This window comes from Pleurodeles waltl, chromosome 10, assembly GCF_031143425.1.
Source record: "Pleurodeles waltl isolate 20211129_DDA chromosome 10, aPleWal1.hap1.20221129, whole genome shotgun sequence".
NCBI classification, from domain to species: Eukaryota; Metazoa; Chordata; class Amphibia; order Caudata; family Salamandridae; genus Pleurodeles; species Pleurodeles waltl.
In genome coordinates, this window is record NC_090449.1 from 1,016,815,590 (window position 1) to 1,016,832,565 (window position 16,976).

The 16,976-nt window shown below is 46.1% G+C and overlaps 1 protein-coding gene across 1 annotated transcript in view; it reads right to left on the bottom strand.

The window, feature by feature from the left end:
- NEK11 (NIMA related kinase 11) overlaps positions 1 to 16,976 on the bottom strand; it is a 613,419-nt gene that overhangs the window by 335,427 nt on the left and 261,016 nt on the right. The window contains exon 6 of the mRNA XM_069211923.1: positions 6,096 to 6,222. Coding sequence (XP_069068024.1) covers positions 6,096 to 6,222 — 127 coding nt within the window. The remainder of the gene's footprint in view (positions 1 to 6,095; positions 6,223 to 16,976) is intronic.

A 16,976-nucleotide genomic window follows, 5' to 3' on the forward strand; every position in this document is an offset into this window, starting at 1 on the left:
ATTTACCACTGCACTTAAGTAACTTATAAGTCACCTATATGTCTAACCTTTGCCTGGTAAAGGTTGGGTGCTAAGTTACTTAGTGTGTGGGCACCCTGGCACTAGCCAAGGTGCTCCCACATTGTTCAGGGCAAATTCCCCGGACTTTGTGAGTGCCGGGACACCATTACACGCGTGCACTATACATATGTCACGACATATGTATAGCGTCACAATGGTAACTCCGAACATGGCCATGTAACATGTCTAAGATCATGGAATTGTCACCCCAATGCATTCTGGCATTGGGGAGACAATTCCATGATCCCCCGAGTCTCTAGCTCAGACCCGGGTACTGCCAAATTACCTTTCCCGGGGTTTCACTGCAGCTGCTGCTGCTGCCAACCCCTCTGACAGGTTTCTGCCCTCCTGGGGTCCAGCCAGGCTTGGCCCAGGAAGGCAGAACAAAGGAATTCCTCAGAGAGAGGGTGTTACACCCTCTCCCTTTGGAAAAAGGTGTTAGGGCTGGGGAGGAGTAGCCTCCCTCAGCCTCTGGAAATGCTTTCATGGGCACAGATGGTGCCCATTTCTGCATAAGCCAGTCTACACCGGTTCAAGGATCCCCCAGTCCTGCTCTGGCACGAAACTGGACAAAGGAAAGGGAAGTGACCACTCCCCTGACCTGCACCTCCCCTGGGAGGTGCCCAGAGCTCCTCCAGTGTGCTCCAGACCTCTACCATCTTGGAAACAGAGATGCTGCTGGCACACTGGACTGCTCTGAGTGGCCAGTGCCAGCAGGTGATGTCAGAGACTCCTTCTGATAGGCTCCTCCAGGTGTTGCTAGCCCATCCTGTCTCCTAAGTAGCCAAACCTCCTTTTCTGGCTATTTAGGGTCTCTGCTTTGGCGAATTCCTTAGATAACGAATGCAAGAGCTCATCAGAGTTCCTCTGCATCTCTCTCTTCACCTTCTGCCAAGGAATCGACCGCTGACTGCTCTGGAAGCCTGCAAAACTGCAACAAAGTAGCAAAGACGACTACTGCGACCTTGTAACGCTGATCCGGCCACCTTCTCGACTGTTTTCCTGGTGGTGCATGCTGTGGGGGTAGTCTGCCTCCTCTCTGCACTAGAAGCTCAGAAGAAATCTCCCGTGGGTCGATGGAATCTTCCCCCTGCAACCACAGACACCAAAGAACTGCATCACCGGTCCTCTGGGTCTCCTCTCAGCACGACGAGCGAGGTCCCTTGAACTCAGCAACTCGGTCCAAGTGACTGCCACAGTCCAGTGACTCTTCAGTCCAAGTTTGGTGGAGGTAAGTCCTTGCCTCCCCACGATAGACTGCATTGCTGGGAACTGCGTGTTTTGCAGCTACTCCGGCTCCTGTGCACTCTTCCAGGATTTCCTTTGTGCACAGCCAAGCCTGGGTCCCCGGCACTCTAACCTGCAGTGCACGACCTCCTGAGTTGTCCTCCGGCGTCGTGGGACCTTCCTTTGTGACTTCGGGTGAGCTCCAGTTCACTCCACTTCGTAGTGCCTGTTCCGGCACTTCTGCGGGTGCTGCTTGCTTCTGAGTGGGCTCTTTGTCTTGCTGGACGCCCCCTCTGTCTCCTCACGCAATTGGCGACATCCTGGTCCCTCCTGGGCCACAGCAGCATCCAAAAACCATAACCGCGACCCTTGCAGCTAGCAAGGCTTGTTTGCAGTCTTTCTGCACGGAAAAACCTCTGCAAGCTTCTACACGACGTGGGACATACATCCTCCAAAGGGGAAGTTTCTAGCCCTTGTCGTTCTTGCAGAATCCACAGCCTCTACCATCTGGTGGCAGCTTCTTTGCACCCACAGCTGGCATTTCCTGGGCATCTGCCACTCCCAACTTGATCGTGACACTTGGACTTGGTCCCCTTGTTCCACAGGTACTCTCGTCAGGAAATCCATCGTTGTTGCATTGCTGGTGTTGGGCTTCCTTGCAGAATTCCCCTATCACGACTTCTGTGCTCTTTGGGGAACTTAGGTGCACTTTGCACCCACTTTTCAGGGTCTTGGGGTGGGCTATTTTTCTAACCCTCACTGTTTTCTTACAGTCCCAGCGACCCTCTACAAGGTCACATAGGTTTGGGGTCCATTCGTGGTTCGCATTCCACTTCTAGAGTATATGGTTTGTGTTGCCCCTATCCCTATGTGCCCCCATTGCATTCTATTGTGACTATACATTGTTTGCACTGTTTTCTATTGCTATTACTGCATATTTTGGTATTGTGTACATATATCTTGTGTATATTTGCTATCCTCATACTGAGGGTACTCACTGAGATACTTTGGCATATTGTCATAAAAATTAAGTACCTTTATTTTTAGTATATCTGTGTATTGTGTTTTCTTATGATATTGTGCATATGACACTAGTGGTACTGTAGGAGCTTCACTCGTCTCCTAGTTCAGCCTAAGCTGCTCTGCTAAGCTACCTTTTCTATCAGCCTAAGCTGCTAGACACCCCTCTACACTAATAAGGGATACCTGGACCTGGTGCAAAGTGTAAGTACCCGTTGGTACCCACTACAAGCCAGTCCAGCCTCCTACAATTATCCTGTGCACATGTGCACGTACACTTAAAAATTAGACCTCTATGGTCAGAAACTGGAAGCATCAGTATTTACCAGTGGATGTCAATACCTAGGAACCATCACCTACTTCCACAACAGTCAAGACATTTATTGAAAGCTGAAATTTGGAGTCATCATTGCAATCCAAATTTGGCATATTTATTTATCCTATGGAAAACAAGCACACATTTTTTAAATAGCCAAGGTGTATGTGCCAATTTATATGCTGAAGATATACCTACTCAATTTTAAGAAGGAATTTTGAAGCAGTTGCTTCTGACCCAACTGGCACATCTAGTAACGACTTGGGGTACTGCAACTTTGTGAAGACTTCAGGTAATCAGATCTGATGTTTGAGGGACATCAGGTAACCACTTGAAGTTCTGCAGCTTTGTGAAATACTTTTAAAATTGCTGAATATGATTCACAAGGAACATCTGCCAACAGTGTGTGGTATTGCTGGTTTGTAAAAGTGTTACAAGGAGTTGGACCTGACTCAGGAGGGACAGCTAGTAACATATCACGGCCCTGACTGCTTGTTAAATACTTTTAAATCATTAGTTGCTGTAATGATAGGGACATCAAGTAATGACTTGAGGTACAGCAACTTTGTGAAAGACTTCTTAAGCAGCTGCTTCTGGTTTTACAGTGATACTGAGTAATGTCTTAAGAGTCTGCCGCCTTGTTAAAGGCTTCAAGCTTTTGCTTCTGACTTGAGAGGGACGTCTAGTAAGGACTTTAGGTGCTGCAGCTACAAGAAAGCCAGACCGGTTGACTTTGCCAATGCTTGTTAAGGTTTTTTTTATATTTGAGCTAAATGGATTTACTTGTCTTTGATATTTGTTGGTGAGCATTGTTTTTTCCAATTATGCTTGAAATAAATACGTTATTACTGTACAATATCTTCATGCACCCCCTACAGCAGCTTTTTTAATAGATATTTGGATGTCGTTTTTAATATTTAAAAAATCATAACTTGTTTTTATATAGTTCTTCATACTGCATTGCTGTTACTTATAAACTTTGTTTGTAGCAGGTGTCAGGACTGAAGTTATCAGTAGCACAGCAGGTACAGTTGAACCAGGGCCCAGTAGTCTGAGGTGCCCACTGCCCCCCCAATTCTTGGAAAATAACACAGTGGTACAGTGCGATTGTCCTTCATTGTGTTAGGCCTCATACCACCTCTGCTACACCACTGGCAGACATTATTACGCTATTTTGCTATAGCCTTATAGCCCACTTCTGAGGGCTATACCATTTGTTGATGAGGGAGAGGCTCTTAAATAATCAACAAAGTCTGACACAAAAGGCCTACAAGGCTATTAGAACATTCGACCCACTAAGGACAGAATGTTCTAAATTAAAAAGGGGGGAAAAAAAAGACAAACATTGGAATGTTTGAGCAGAAGACTTACACCAGCCATTATAAGCCTGGAGCTACTCCATTGTCTTCAATGGAGCTCTCAACATTCCAATGCTTTAATACAGCCTTATAGTCGGCTGCTTAGGGCTATATCAATTGCTAAAGGCGACAAACCCAAGTTATAAGCCCAAGCAGCAGGTCAGGCTGTGGTTTATCAACCTTGAAAGAATGGTAGGCTGAGTCTGCCTGGCTGGGATTAAAACTCATGACTTGCATATCACTTCAATTGTCCCCGGCAAGCGTTCTCCTTACAGAGACATTCTACCAGCAAGATACATTAATACAAAGCTAACTAAAAACCTTTTCTAGGTCACTAGTTTAACGCTCAACGTAAGAGCTGAGTGAAAGTGAAAATATAACTGAATACAAGCATTTGCATACCAGGCTGCAGTATGATAGTAGATTAAGTAGGCAGAGAAAGAACATGCAAAATATGAAATGCAGATGCATGTATGCACTTACCACCTAAAAGTACAAAATACATAAACCTACAGAACAGGCAAACACCAGGTGCCATGATAACCGCTGCCCTGCATCACAGTTAAAATACCATTTTTATAAAGTTTTAAAAATTCTGAGGTGCAGCAAGGCCAGCTGAGGTCCTTAGCTTTGTAGAAGAAGAGCTGGATGGGGCCTCCTCTGCTACTGTCAGCCTCTTAGAAGAGGTTGGGGGCCATTATTGTAGTCGGGTGAGTGTGAGGCCATAAGCAGACATGCAGGGGGGATGTACACTGCACTCCACTGGTCAGTTTCATGTCTGCTTCTAATTCACATGTGCAGGGCCTCTGACCCAAGTACTTGAAAAGAATTGGAGACACCAGAGCTGACAGAAGGTGCGACACAGTGTTAGCGACCTGTCCACAGAACATTTAACAAGATGCCCTAAGGTGCCTTACTGACCTCTTTTCCAAAATCGTCGAGAATTTTCCAACAGCAAGTTTTTACAATGAGGAAGATCTTCAAATGGCTCCCAAGCAACATTAGAAGCGGTGTCACTCATGTCCTAGTTACCAGGAAGTTACACAATGGGAGCAACCTCTACGCCGGGATCACCAAGCGGCAGCAGATATACTCCCTGATAATATCACATCACCTTTGGGTAACATTGTGGTCCTCATTATGAGTTTGGCGGACTTCCAACGGGGAGGTTGCCACCATTGTGGCTACCTCCCCGCCGGGCCCACTACGAGTTTCCTGCTAGGTCAGCGGGCAGAAACCTCAGTCTCCTCCCGCTGGCCTAGCAGCAAATGGCCTAGAGCATTGTCTCCAACTCGCAATCAAGCCGGCACCCTGCTTAGCAGACAGTGAACATTGCGATGGTGCTGGACAGGGGGACCCCTGAGGTGCTACCGCCATGAAATCGCTGGCTGAGAACGTACCGCCCTGGTGGATTAGGACCGCCACAACTGCCAGACCACCCGGATCTCCGATTCTGGCGATGCTGGCGGTCTGACCGTGGCATGACTGCTTTGGTCATAATATAGTGCTCGGACTGCCACAATGGCGGCCGACTGACCGCCAACCGCGAACCTGGCGGTCATTAGTAAGGGGGCCCTATTTGTTAGTAAATAGGTTTGAATACAAAAGGTAAGTGTGCTTTTATAAATCATGCCATGTGCGTGTGTAAGCTGAATTTACAGGTGCAGGTGGCTTCCTGAATCATGTCCTAAGATGGGGAATAATGACTGAAAATGGCCACTCTCTCTGCCTCCGTGCAGGATAGCAAATTAGTAACTGACTGGTATATGGTAGAGATCATCGTCCCTTTTCCACACAAATGTATGCATTGTACACAAATGCCAAGGGAATTCTGAAATATATCTGTCCCATTGTACTGTATTAAATATAACATATATGCAGAACACAGGTACTAATAACCAAAAGGACTTGTGCAACAAGCTGAACATTGTTCTAGAGCTACCATAATCCCTTCATTACACAAGGAAAATACTGCAAGTGAAAGAGCAGCATAATCAGAGACCGGATAAATATGATGACCTAGAAAAACCATACGGAAGGCGCTGCACCGCGCTGATCGCATTATGACCTGAAAAAGAGCCTACTTGGCTGGAAATAACACGCCGCCCACTCACCAAATGTCAGACTTGGAGTCGTACCCTTGATGATTCAGTGCCTCTGGGCTCATGTAGTAAGGTGTCCCGGTAAAGGTCGTTGCAAGGTCACATGATCCCATCAGGAAGCGAGACACTCCAAAGTCACCTAATTAAAAGAGAGACAAATCATGAGCAAAGCTCAAACAACCAACCACAAATGCCAATCAGAACTGACCACTGAGCAGTTCAATAGTAAAGCATAATAATAGAGTTATTTATTTATCCTCCAGTGGGTTATGCAACACTCGCCGCAGCCTCATAGTGCTGGAAACAAAACATGCAGGAAGGATGAGACAAGTCCTAGGTCCCTCTCGTGATGGTGAACTTCCTCCCTACCTGGGACCAGTTAGCTCCCTCACTCCTGCTCTTTGGGAAGGAACTGAAGTCCCTGTTTTTCTAGCAACACCTCAACTGTGTGCAACTTTGCAGACTATGGACTATTGGTGGTAATCCTCGGTGCTTAATTTGTGCGGGTGCTTGCAGGCGGTAGGCACCAGCACTCATTTTTAGGAAGCTGGACTCATTTTTCATCAAACTTTGTTCGAAAGTAAGAAGAAAAGTCAGAAAAGGGAGCTATAGAAAAGGAAAGTGCAGGTGTGGTTGAAGAAAGGGGTATGATGTGGAATCAGGACTAGACAACCGTGGAATTCAGCAATCCCAGCCATGAGCAGCATTTGTGGTGGACTCCCAAGAAAACATATTTTACAGTATAAGGACTGGTAATGCCCCATGTCCTGTCTGCATCATTTCCCTTATCCAGTTCCTGGTTACTCCTTCCCCTTACTTCCTCCTCCTCGAAAAGGGCTTTAAACAGCGCTCCATGGCTCCATATGCTCATACGATATAAATCGTCAGATAGACATATTTTATTAATTGAATATTTTTAAGTTGCTGCTCAAAGGTGCAGAGTGGAACAGATAGGCGGGGATTGAAGTCTAGAGATACAAGATGGAGAATAACAGAGAAGGACAGAGTCAAGACATTTAGAAATACTATATGATCCTTGAGGAGTTCCTTACATGAGAAGTCAAAAAAGATCTTTAATTCATGCAGCAGGTTTGCCTGTGCCATGATGGCAAGTGTCTGCATTGTTCAGTGAATAGGTGACATCCTGAGCCCTAAATTAATTACCAGCACCAGCTGGTAACCAGTAGAGGTTTTTTAAATATGTTTTGAAGTATGCTACATATTTGTGATTTTACACTACCCTGGATATTTTGTTCTGGATATGTCACTGCTTCACAAATTAAAGATTTACAAGGTTGTTGTACTAAAATAATGGAGTAATGCGGTGTTGAAGGAATTATGGCCCAAGGAGACACTCCAAAGGTGGTCCAGAAAAGGGTAAGTGATGTTTGTGACCTGACGGAGGTGATGGCTAAACTTCCGAAAGGGCTCGTTCCTTTGTTTAGTGAGGTTAACCATGGATTATCATAGACTACCTAGATTTTGGGTAGAATACATTGATGAAATCGTTTCTTGTGAGGTTAGGCCATTGTAACAGAAAGAGGAGTGTAAAAAGGGCAATGTTTGACTGAAGTTCCAGCTTGGATCATCGTAAGACATAATGAGATTGTGTTATGCAGTGAGCAACCATCACTGGTCGTCCCTAGTTTTGTCGTTCTGAATAAAGGACTTTTTTGATGTTCATCTGCATTTGGAAGTTGAGTCCAAATTGCCTGATAAGATCAATCAATGACATGGGTAGTTAATGAAAACTGTAGGTTGGTCTGAAGAAAACTATCAGTTTCTACAGGACATTTCAATGAAAAGGATGTGCCTCTCATTGCAATTTGCCAGCATTTGGATGAGAATGAAATTAGTATGGAAAGGATGCAGGCAGAAACTAAAGCAGACAAGGAGTAAGTCACAGTATTTTATATCAGAGGCACCAACAGATCTAGCATAAAAGGATTGTGAGCTGGCTGTTATCTAGATCTGTCATCAATGATTTCTCCTATGATGATGACTGTTGACTCTGTTCCACACTTGGGTCACAATCAAAATTGTAGGTGCCAACTAGGTTGTTGTTTTTGATCCACTTATGTAGTTGTTCAATTTCATTATGGTTTGTACACCACCATAATGTTTTGTTTACTTCTAGGTGGGTTGGATCATTTCCAAGTTATAGAATTTTTGGGCTGTATTCTACACAATTAAGTGGCATCCTTACAAGCCCTTAGCACCTTCCTGTGTCACAGTAGGATAATGTTTTACGCTAGTGTGGCATTAGAAAGGCTTTTTTGCAGTGCCGTATTTACAGGGTGTGCAATGCATGCATTGCGCCACTTTGCACCCCCTTGCACCACATTACGCCTGCACCAGGCATAATGTATGCAAGGGGGGTCATTCTGGCGATAGGAGACCTGCAAAAATGGCGCAGTGAAATCTACAAGATTTCACAGCACCATTTGTGGTGTTATTTTTAACACCTGCCCAAAGCAGGTGTTACAATTGCACACCCATAGAAACCTATGGGCCTCCTTGCACTTTGCTGCACTAGCGTCAAAACTTTTCACGCTAGTGCAGCAAAGCGCCACAATAGCATAAAAAATTCTGATGCTATTGCCCTAATGACCGCTATGGTGTGCCGTATTGTAAATACGCCGCAACCACGGTGCTGTTAGGTGGAGCAGGGGTGACGCAAGAAAACTGATGCATCAGCTCTGATCCTAACATTTGTGCCGGAAAAAAACTCAGTAGAGGTGGACATATTTTTGCAATTTGTCATCAGGTGATGCAAGTCTTCATGCAAATTTGCCTTTTATTGCAGGATCCGAAACCGCAAACCAGGGCTCAAAAAAGAGTGAACCGTTGGTGAAAGGAATGGACCACACATGCAATGGTGCCTTAGCGGTACACTGACCCCTGACAACTCCCCTGAATGGAACTTGCATGGGAGAAAAATGTGTTGTTTCTGAGACTGGAGAATTAAAGATGTGGGCATGAATTGATAGCATGCATACAAAGGTGTGGTTGTGACTGAAGAGGGTCTGCGGAGAGAAGAGCAACACATAGATTGGGCTGATGTCACCTATTCTGAATTGCACCTTAAGATTCCACCCACAACTACTTTTCAGTCTAATGACTAGAAATAGCTGAAAAAATATAATTTGGCCAGGATTGTACATTTTGGGTAAAGGAAATCTGAAATATACAGGGTGCATTCTGTATTTTCAGGTCTAAAAGCAGTGGACCAAATTCTAACAAATTTGCTCTCAAGTAAAAAATCTGACCAAGTCTTATACTGCTCTTTGTAGCACTCTTGGCAGTATTCGTAGGTAGGGTTTTTTTGGTTTTCTTTTGCATGAAGCAGCAAAATGTAGTATACGAACCAAGTTTTCCTTACTATTGCATGGTACACAATGCCTTCTTAACTATGTGCTTTTCTGTTTACTAATAAAACTTACAAAATTACACTGAGACATAATGAGCCCTTTACACACTGGGTCAAGTCAGCTAGGCAAACCAACAAAGACATCCAGGATTTTAACGTCAGTCTGCAAATTTAAGGTAAGTGTTCCATCAACCACACCTCCAGACAGTAAAAATTGAAAGGGCTGGACACTCTGTGGCTTACTCACAAATGCATCAGTAAATCTACATGTGTAAGTTTACTCTTGTACTTTGTAATAAATGTACTACTTTAGGATAGTCACCTTTTACGAGTATAAATTTATTACAAATAGTAAGCTTACAAGTCTGCACTGCCTGAAGTCGGGGGAGGTGTCTAATTTAAAATGGTAAATTTACCTCTTGCAACTTTTCACACAGAGTCCGAGATCTCTGCTACCACGGCAGAGATCTCGCAATGGTAAAGTATAGGGAAAAGTTCAAAAGTTTATTAAAGTTTTAAAAAATCAGTACAAATATTTTAAGATAAATATTAATGTAAATTAATTTTAACTATGTATTTTAAATATAGAACAAAATAAAAAGCTATAGCATTATTAACTCAATTTTGAACTTAATATTTAATTATTTTGAAAATATTAAATTACATAAACCTGTTTTTCCTAAATTATAAATTTAACAAATCCCACCTAAAGGATAAAATTGACATTTATTATGTAGAAAAAGATATGAAACATTATGTACAGAATTAATTTAAATGTATTTATTTATTTTACTAACAAATTAAATATACATTAACATTTAAATGTAAAAAAGGTTATTAAGATATTTTTATGGTACAATAATAATTAATATTTAATTGTATAATGTTTTAAACATTGATTTACACGTATTTATATTCTTTACTGTTAAAATAAGTTACCTTGATCTACCATTAGTCCCTATGAGCGTTTACTTATTTTTTTATTTTAAGTGTTTGTCTCCTTTATTTTTTATGGAGGTTGTTGCAATAACAGTGGTTGGCCATATGTGGCCTGGACTCCAGCTCTGAACTGGAGTAGTTTTACAACTGTGTTGGGTTCTGTTTTGGCTGTAAATAAAAGTTTGGTTTGTGAATAGCCACAGCCTTACTCTCTTGTGGGTGGGTTCATGACCCCTTAACCCCACTTTACTATTTCCATACTCCTTCCTTAACCCCTCGCCTTTTTTAGTAAGTGTTCTCCATTTCCTAGCCACTCCCCACTGTCTAGGCCACAATTACTATTAAAACATATACCCAAGCGTGCTTGTGGTGGGGAGATAAGTGGTCGCTCATGCAGGCTTGATCTAAGTCTGTGGTGAAGGGGGAAGCTGCTGCTCGGCTCTCCCTTTCCCCTCAATTAGCTAAGCCCCCCTCTGCCACTAGCCGTTCACCACTGGAGTTTGATGCTATTGCCTGACGCCTGCTGTCTATTGCTGCTACCGTCATTAGATGAAGCCGCTCTTTACTGATGCATCCTTGCAGGCAGGTCGCTTCCTCCTCACAACTGTTCCGGTAAGTGCTGCCATTGTTTTGGGCTTGTCTGGGTTTGTTTGGGTTTCTTGGCTTCTCCTCCCCCGGAAGGTTCGCGCCACTGCTTCCCCGCGGCCCCGCCCCCATCCCTCCTTCTCGGAGCTCTTCCCGCTCCTGATTCCTCCCGCCCCTGCCCCCCGCACTCCGATTGGAGGTTTCCCTCCCTCCTCCCAGCTGCCACTCCCTCCCTCCTCCCCTCTTATGCCGGCCGCAGCGCGGACGCGCCGCTGGCGCACCGAAGGCGCACCAAGGGCAAGCCCGTCTGCGCCCGTCCGCGCCAAGACTGCGCCCAGCGCCAGACCCCCTGGCCAACACACCTTCCGCGCCACCAAACACCTTTACACTGCCAACGAACTCCACGCCCTTAATCCAGGACGCTCCTCCATCTGCTTCCAGTCCACACCGACGCACACCAAAGGACCCTTCTCCTGCAAAGCCTGCAATTTCACCTGCAACCTAACCTCCAAACTCCAAATCAAAACAGACAACCGCCTAAGATGCATCCTACTTAACTCCCGCTCCGTCCACAAACATGCAATTGAACTCTGAGACCTCCTGACCACATACTAGCCTGACGTCACATTCCTCACTGAAACCTTGAAGAATTCGGCCTTAGAACCAGACGTAGCCATAGTCATACCAGAAAACTACAAGTTCACCAGAATAGACCGAATCAACAGACCAGGAGGAGGAGTCGCCATAGTCCACAAAAACACCATAAGCGTCTCCACCAACTCCCACGACACCATCAACTCCGCCGAGCACCTCCACTTCAAATTCCGCATCAACGCCAACAGCACACTCAGAGGAACACTGGTCTACAGACCCCCTGGACCCAGACCGCAGTTCTGCGACAACATCGCCGACACCATCAGCTCCCAAGCCCTCGCCTCAACAGACTACATCCTCCTCGGTGACCTAAACTTCCACCTAGAAAATAACAACGATATCAACACCACCAACCTAATCGACAACCTCGCCAACTTCGGCCTCAAGCAACTCGTCCCACCCACTCTGCAGTTCACACACTCAACCCCATCTTCTCAGCCAGCAGCCACGTCTCTTTCAGCCACACCACCGATGTCAGCTGGACAGACCACCACTGCATCCACTTCTCCTACCAGAAACCAGTCACTCACCACCACCGCACACAACCCCCGACGCAACTGGAGCAAAATATAAACAGATCAACTGATCTCCACTCTCACCTGGGCCCCACTCCCTGGGACCACAGACCCCAACACAGCCACCACCAACCTGCATCGCTGGATAGAAGATTGCGGCAACACCCTCGCACCACTCAAAAAAAAAAAAACACCTCCCACAGGATCAAGGCCAGCTGGTTCACCCCAGAACTACAGGAATCCAAACGGCTATGGTGCAGAATGAAAAAAAGCTGGCACCTTGACCCTACCAACTCCAACCACATCGCTTTCAAGGATGCCCTATGCAAACATCACCAACTGATCCACACCACCAAAAGGACCCACTTCAAAAACCGCATTGACGCCAACGCTCACAACAGTAAAGAGATCTTCAGCATCATCAATGAGCTCTCCACCCCCAGGACCTGCTCCAACGAACCCCCGCCATTACAGGAGTTCTGCAACTCACTGGCAACCCATTCCGTCGAAAGATAGAAGAAATCCACAACAGCTTCAAACCCCAGACCCACCAGCTGACTACAAACACCCAAGAACCCAACACTCCAAGCAACACCCACCTCCTCCACACCTGGACCCCCGTCAACATAGAGGACACCCCCACCACCATGGCCTCCATCCACTCCGGATCACCATCGGACCCCTGCCCACACCATATCTTCAATAAGGCAAACATCATCATCGCCCCCCACCTCTGCAAAACCATCAACAGCTCCTTCGAGTCAGCCATCTTCCCAGAAAGATGGAAGCACGCAGAAATCAACACCCTGCTGAAGAAACCAAAGGCAAACCCAGACGACCCCAAGAATTACCAGCCGATCTGCCTCCTCCCCTTCTCAGCCAAGGTCATCGAAAAAATCATAAATAGCCAACTATCCCGGTTCCTGGAAGACAACAAGGTACTCAACACCTCCCAATCCGGATTCGGCAGAAACCACAGCACTGAGTGCACTCATTGCTGCCACAGACGACATTAGGACCATGCTCGATGAAGAAGGAACAGCAGCACCATCCTTCTGTACCTCTCCGCAGCTTTCGACACAGTATGTCATCACACTCTCCGCACACGCCTCCCCAATGCTGGAATCCGCGACAAGGCACTCGACCGGATATCGTAATTTTTCTCAGGCAGAACCCAGAGAGTCCGCCTCCCACCGTTCATGTCAGAAGCCTCCAGAGTCATCTGTGGCATCCCCCAAGGATCTTCGCTCAGCCAATTCTCTTCAACGTTTACATGCCCCCCCTCGCCAACATCGCACGAACCCACCACATCAACATAGTTTCCAACGCAGACGACACTCACCTCATCCTCTCCCTCACGAAAGACCCTACAACTGCAAAGAACAACCTCCACAACGGACTTCACGCCATTACCAGCTGGATGGAATCAAGCCACCTCAAGTTAAACACAGACAAGACAGAAATCCTCATCTTTGGCACCAACCCCTCAGCTTGGAATGACTCCTGGTGGCCCACCTCCCTAGGAACCGCGCCCTCACCCACCACCCACGCATGCAACCTAGGCTTCATCTTGGGCTCCACACTCAGCATGACTCAGCAGGTCAATGCCATCTCCTCTTCCTGCTACAACACTCTCTGCATGCTCTGCAAAATCTTCAAGTGGATTCCCATCGAAACCAGGAAAACCGTCACCCACGCCCTGGTCAGCCGCCGATTGGACTACGGAAACACCCTATATGCAGGAATAACAACCAAACTCCTAACAAAGCTGCAAAGAATCCAGAACGCATCCGCCCGCATCATTCTGGACATCCCACGCCGCGACCACATTTCCCCCCACCTCAGAGACCTTCACTGGCTACAGGTATCAAAGAGAATCACCTTCAAACTCCTCACCCACGCACACAAGGCCCTCCACGACACAGGCCCAGCCTACCTCAACGACAGACTCACCTTCCACACCCCCACCCGCAATCTTCGCTCCGCCAGCCTCGCCCTCACCTCCATCCGCCGCACCACCGCCGGAGGAAGATCCTTCTCTCACCTAGCCGCCAAGACCTGGAACTCCCTACCGCTCCACCTTCGCCAGACCCAAGACCTCTTGACATTCAGGAAACACCTCAAGACATGGCTCTACGACCAATAGCTCCCCCCCCCCAGCGCCTTGAGACCCTAACGGGTGATTAGTGCGCTTTATAGATCCTTGATTCATTGATTGATTGAGTGTAGTGCATTGTAATAACTATGCAATGCAACAATACTTTAAAGATGCAATAATATACAACAATACACTGAAGTGCAGATTATTACTATGCAGTGCAACACGACAATGAAACAATATAGTACAATGCAGTATTGTGTAATGCAACGATATAATGTAGTAATATACAATAATACAGTGCAATGTGATAAAATAAAACAATACAAATGTTTATATAATTAAATACTATACATTGCAATACTATGCATTGTAAAGTATTGTGTGATGTAAATCAGTACAGTACAATCCAATGCAATGAAGGACAATTAAATGTGTAGAGATTCAGTACTCCAGGCCTGGTGTAATACATGCTATTTCATAATACTGGTAATTTTCTGGCATGTTTCTACCATCGCTATTCCTAACTGAGGATTAGTGTAACATTTTGCATTGGCCCATCTATTCATGCTTTGTTTGTCATGTTCCCTCAGACATATACTCACTTAACTTGCCTTCACAGGTACAAAAGTCATATAACTGCACTCTCCCCCCAGGTCAAGAGAAGATACAGAACTCCTCCACAACATGTTGGTCAGTAAAGATGGCGGCCATCTTTTAATTTTAGTTGTTAGTAGTCTCACCTTGCAGGATCATTTAAACACAGGGCACACTGCCAAACACAGCCATATTTTTAGGACAAGGTGGCAACTTGTGCATTTCATAAGCCCCTTGAGTTCTTCTGATACTGAATTATGGTCGTTGAAGTTATATAATGCTATTAGGTGAGGTTTAAGGTGGGTGTGGGTCGATTGACTATGTGTTCAGTCATTTGCCTTGCCAGTGAGTTTATATAACTGTTCACAAACACCCTGCAAAGTAATTTCTTCTGCAGCACAACACGCACAGAGAATGATTATCTGTCGGAATCTTTACTGAAGGTTTACTGTGTGAAAACGCCACTTAATTAAATTCATTCATTGAAAGAATGGGGACAATTTGCATAGGGCTCAGTAAACTAGAGACTAATTGTTAGCGTCACGGTAGTAGTTAATTAGATAAAGCTTGAGGTTAATTTCATATCAGATCAATACTTTAATAATGCGCAATAATGAATGTGCACGAGCAGGCATTAAAAGTTAAGTGAGCTAAGGTCACATTGTTAGATCTGTGTAAATCAGGCCGTGAAATGTCTTCACTAATTGAATTTGCATGAATCTCCCGCGAAGCAATTATTTTCAAAACGAGTTTGTGTACGTCTTGTTTTATTTGTTTGAAAGTGTAAATAATGCCTTTGGGTTTTGCCATCAAGGCTAACGCATTCTGCAAACTGGCAACCCATTGGAACAGCAGCAGGTGAAACCCTGGGATTGGCTCATTAAACAGACATCCCAGAGATGCTGTGTTCATCCCCTTCAACAAGAAATGCCAGAGCATGATTAAAGGCCCTAACTTTGAGCAGCAGGAGTGCAGACAGAAGGGCCTGGAGCTCGAGCCAATTGTTTCCACCGCTGTGGCCAATACGTCTGAATCCAGGGCAGCATTTGCCATGATGCTCAGTGGGCTTTTCCACTCTTTTGGGGACAGGAGTAGCTAATTGTTGCTGGCAAGCTGTAACTTTCCTCCCAAGCGTAGACTAGTGTTGGAGGGACATTTCTGGACAAGTACCCCACCACTGGGCAGTCTCCTGTGCACAAAGGTACAGGACAATGTGCATCATGTCTAAGGCCCTCATTATGATCACGGCGGTTTACACCCCCGTGTTCATGCTGGTGGGCTTTCCAGTGGCCGCCAGCTCCCCCTGAACCCCGCCGGCCGTATAATGAACATTCCTCTGTGCCGGAAACATTGTTTCTGCCCACCGGCCCAGAGGAATGCCTGGCTGGGACATTGCAGCCGCCGTCAATGCCTCTGTGTGGTGTGTGCAGCTGCACCCGTCGCGCAGATCACTGCCCGTAAATCTGGCAGTAACCTGCGTGATGGGGCACTGCACAGGGGCCCCTGCACTGACCATGCCAAGTGCATGGGCAGTGCAGGGGTCCCTAGGGGTACCCTGTGCATCCCTTCCGCCAGCCTTTCCCTGGCGGGCTGGAGGCAAAGGGATCATTATCCAAGGGGCAGCAGCGCTGCCCTGTCGGATAATGATGCCGTCCACCGCCAGGCTGCCTGACAGAGGCAGCCTGGCGGTGGGTGAGGGACGCCTAGGGTGGCCCTCCATGGTTTCATTATGTGGCGGTGTGGACCGCCATGCCGGCTGGTGGGATTTTCCGCCACCGCCAGCATGGCGGCCCACACTGCCACATTCATAATGAAAGCCTAAGTGCCACAGAAGAGGTACAGCCCCGCAGAAATGTTTGAATAAGATGTTTCCCAATTGTTGGCCTTCCATAGCTCAATAAACACCTGAACCTGGATAACAAAACTTGCGAGTGGTGCTATTTCATGTGCATGGTGGAAAGTCAAGGCAGTGCTTGCTCCAAACACCGTTTATCACTGTATTATGAAATCACGACTCTGGTGGTCGTAATATGTGACAAGAGCGTTTATATACCTTTGTTGTGTAACATTTTATTGTGGTGGTACTTTCTGCTCTGTTTTGTGCTCATGTGTATTTGTGCAGCATTACTGTAATG